At 51.2% G+C, this 1,929-nt stretch overlaps 1 protein-coding gene across 1 annotated transcript in view; it reads right to left on the bottom strand.

The window, feature by feature from the left end:
* Positions 1–1,195: 1,195 nt before the first annotated feature.
* Positions 1,196–1,929, bottom strand: part of LOC105546273 — a 35,669-nt gene continuing 34,935 nt past the window's right edge. The window contains exon 7 of the mRNA XM_011989407.1: positions 1,196–1,394. Within this exon, the coding sequence (XP_011844797.1) occupies positions 1,196–1,394 (199 nt within the window). The remainder of the gene's footprint in view (positions 1,395–1,929) is intronic.

Here is a 1,929-nt window from a genome sequence, read left to right as displayed (position 1 = left end):
CTGACTGAGCAATGGGCCAAACTCATGAGAACAGATGTGTGAGGACCGTCAGTGACCACCCTGACCCCAGCCCTTACATACAGACAAACTTTTCAACATAATCTGTAACCTTGGGGGTGTTGACACTCTAAATTTTATTGTTTTTAATTAACTGTTTCTTTTCCCTAAACAATGCCTGTTCATTGGAGAGAAAAATAGCATTACCTATACTAAGCAAAAGAAAGGAAATAAAATGCTCAGAAACATTTACATATGTATGCAGACTCACACACACTCACACACACACACGCACAGGCTCGCACTGTGTCTAGGACTGCCTTTTCACTTATTTGTATGTCCTGAACATATTTCCATGTCAGTAGACACTTATCCTTGTAGCGGTAACAGCAATTAAATATTATTGCAGCATCTATTTTTATTATCATTTATTTAACTCGTCATGGTTGAACTGTTCGGTTGTATCTATCATTTTCTGTATTACAGGCAATTTGATGACAAATGACCCATCCCCTAATGTTCAATATAAAAATATCTAGTGTATAAGGAGATAAGGGGTATTTGGCTAAAATAAAATTCAGCGTGCCCCACCTTCTCCACATGTAATATGCTCTAAAAAGGCATAATAATTAAATTAGCCCTTCTATTCTCCAGCGCAGATCCTGAGCCCAGCGGTGGGTGCGGGTGCTTAGAGCCTGGGTCTGCTCTCCTACCCGCCAAAAGGCAAAGGCCACTCAACTGCCACTTTAAGACACCCAGGATTCTCCTCTTCTTTTTTATTAATAGAATAAAGCTCAGGCTCAGTGCATGAGAGCAGCGCTCTCCGACTTTGCATTCATCAGAGTAACCTAGATGGCTTGTTTAAAAATACACATTCCCTGGCTGCGCTCGCAGAAACTGGACTTCAGTGGTTTAGTGGGGGTGTGCATAAGCCAGGTGATTCTCAGGACCGCGAGGGGTTAGGGACTGTCCCGTTAATTCCGGCCAATGGAGAGATCAGACCATCCAGCATTGTCTGGAGCATATTTCTTATTCCTCTTTTGCAATGAATATTTGATGCGCAGCGGGATGAGCCCCAGGATGAGGCACACATCCAAGAAAAATCCATGCCTCTCCATCTTTTCCCCAGGATTGCCCTTTGGCGAGACTCTCTTTTGCGACTGCTTCACTTTCCCCGGTTCACAGAACAAACCTCTTCTTAGTCTCTTTTGTTGTCTCTTATCTGTTCAACAAACACCCACTGCGCAGGACCATCCTCCGGTAAGCCGTCCAGTGGGGCCGTTTGGGAGCCCTTCTTCGTGGGGTGAGCGCTGAAGGAACTGGGGCCCCATAAGCCCGTGCTTTTGTCGGGGCTGCCCCCTCTCCCATCGCAGGGTAACTGGCACCAGGCTGTTAAGCTGTGGATAGGCAACCGCACATCCCATTGGGTGTGCGTATTTCAGCACGTGGAGTTGGCCAGTGAAGCCGGCCGAGGTCGGCACAGCGTACAGCAGCGCGCCAGTCCGTGGGGAGGAAAGATCGTCCCGCCTCCCCTCCAGGCCAGTCCTGTTGCGCCTCCTCCTGCCCCACTCTGACTTTCGCGCGCCCAGGCGTCTCTGAGGGTCGCGCCCGATACCCTCCTCTACCCCAAGGCTTCTTCTCCCCAAGGGCCGGGCTGGGGCCCAGGAGCGTCACAGCCTCCGTAGGCTCCGGAAATCGCAGCTTCGTCAAAGCTAATCCTGCCGCGATCAGCTTTTCCCACCACCTGGAGGATCCACTCTCCGTCCGTCCTTCCCGACCTCAGGCTGCAGAGAAAACTTGGGGGCGGGGGTCGAGGAAGCCGCGCCCCAAGGCTCCTAGCACAGCCCCAGGAGGAATCCTGCCGGCAACAAGAAGCTGTGCGCGCGGCCGGGCGCGAGCCTCCGCGTCCAGGTGGGGTCTCCGCGCCCCAAT

This window comes from Mandrillus leucophaeus, unplaced genomic scaffold (genome assembly GCF_000951045.1).
Source record: "Mandrillus leucophaeus isolate KB7577 unplaced genomic scaffold, Mleu.le_1.0 Scaffold352, whole genome shotgun sequence".
NCBI classification, from domain to species: domain Eukaryota; kingdom Metazoa; phylum Chordata; class Mammalia; order Primates; family Cercopithecidae; genus Mandrillus; species Mandrillus leucophaeus.
Note: the sequence above shows the minus strand (reverse complement) of the source record. Positions and strands in the feature narration are given on the sequence as shown.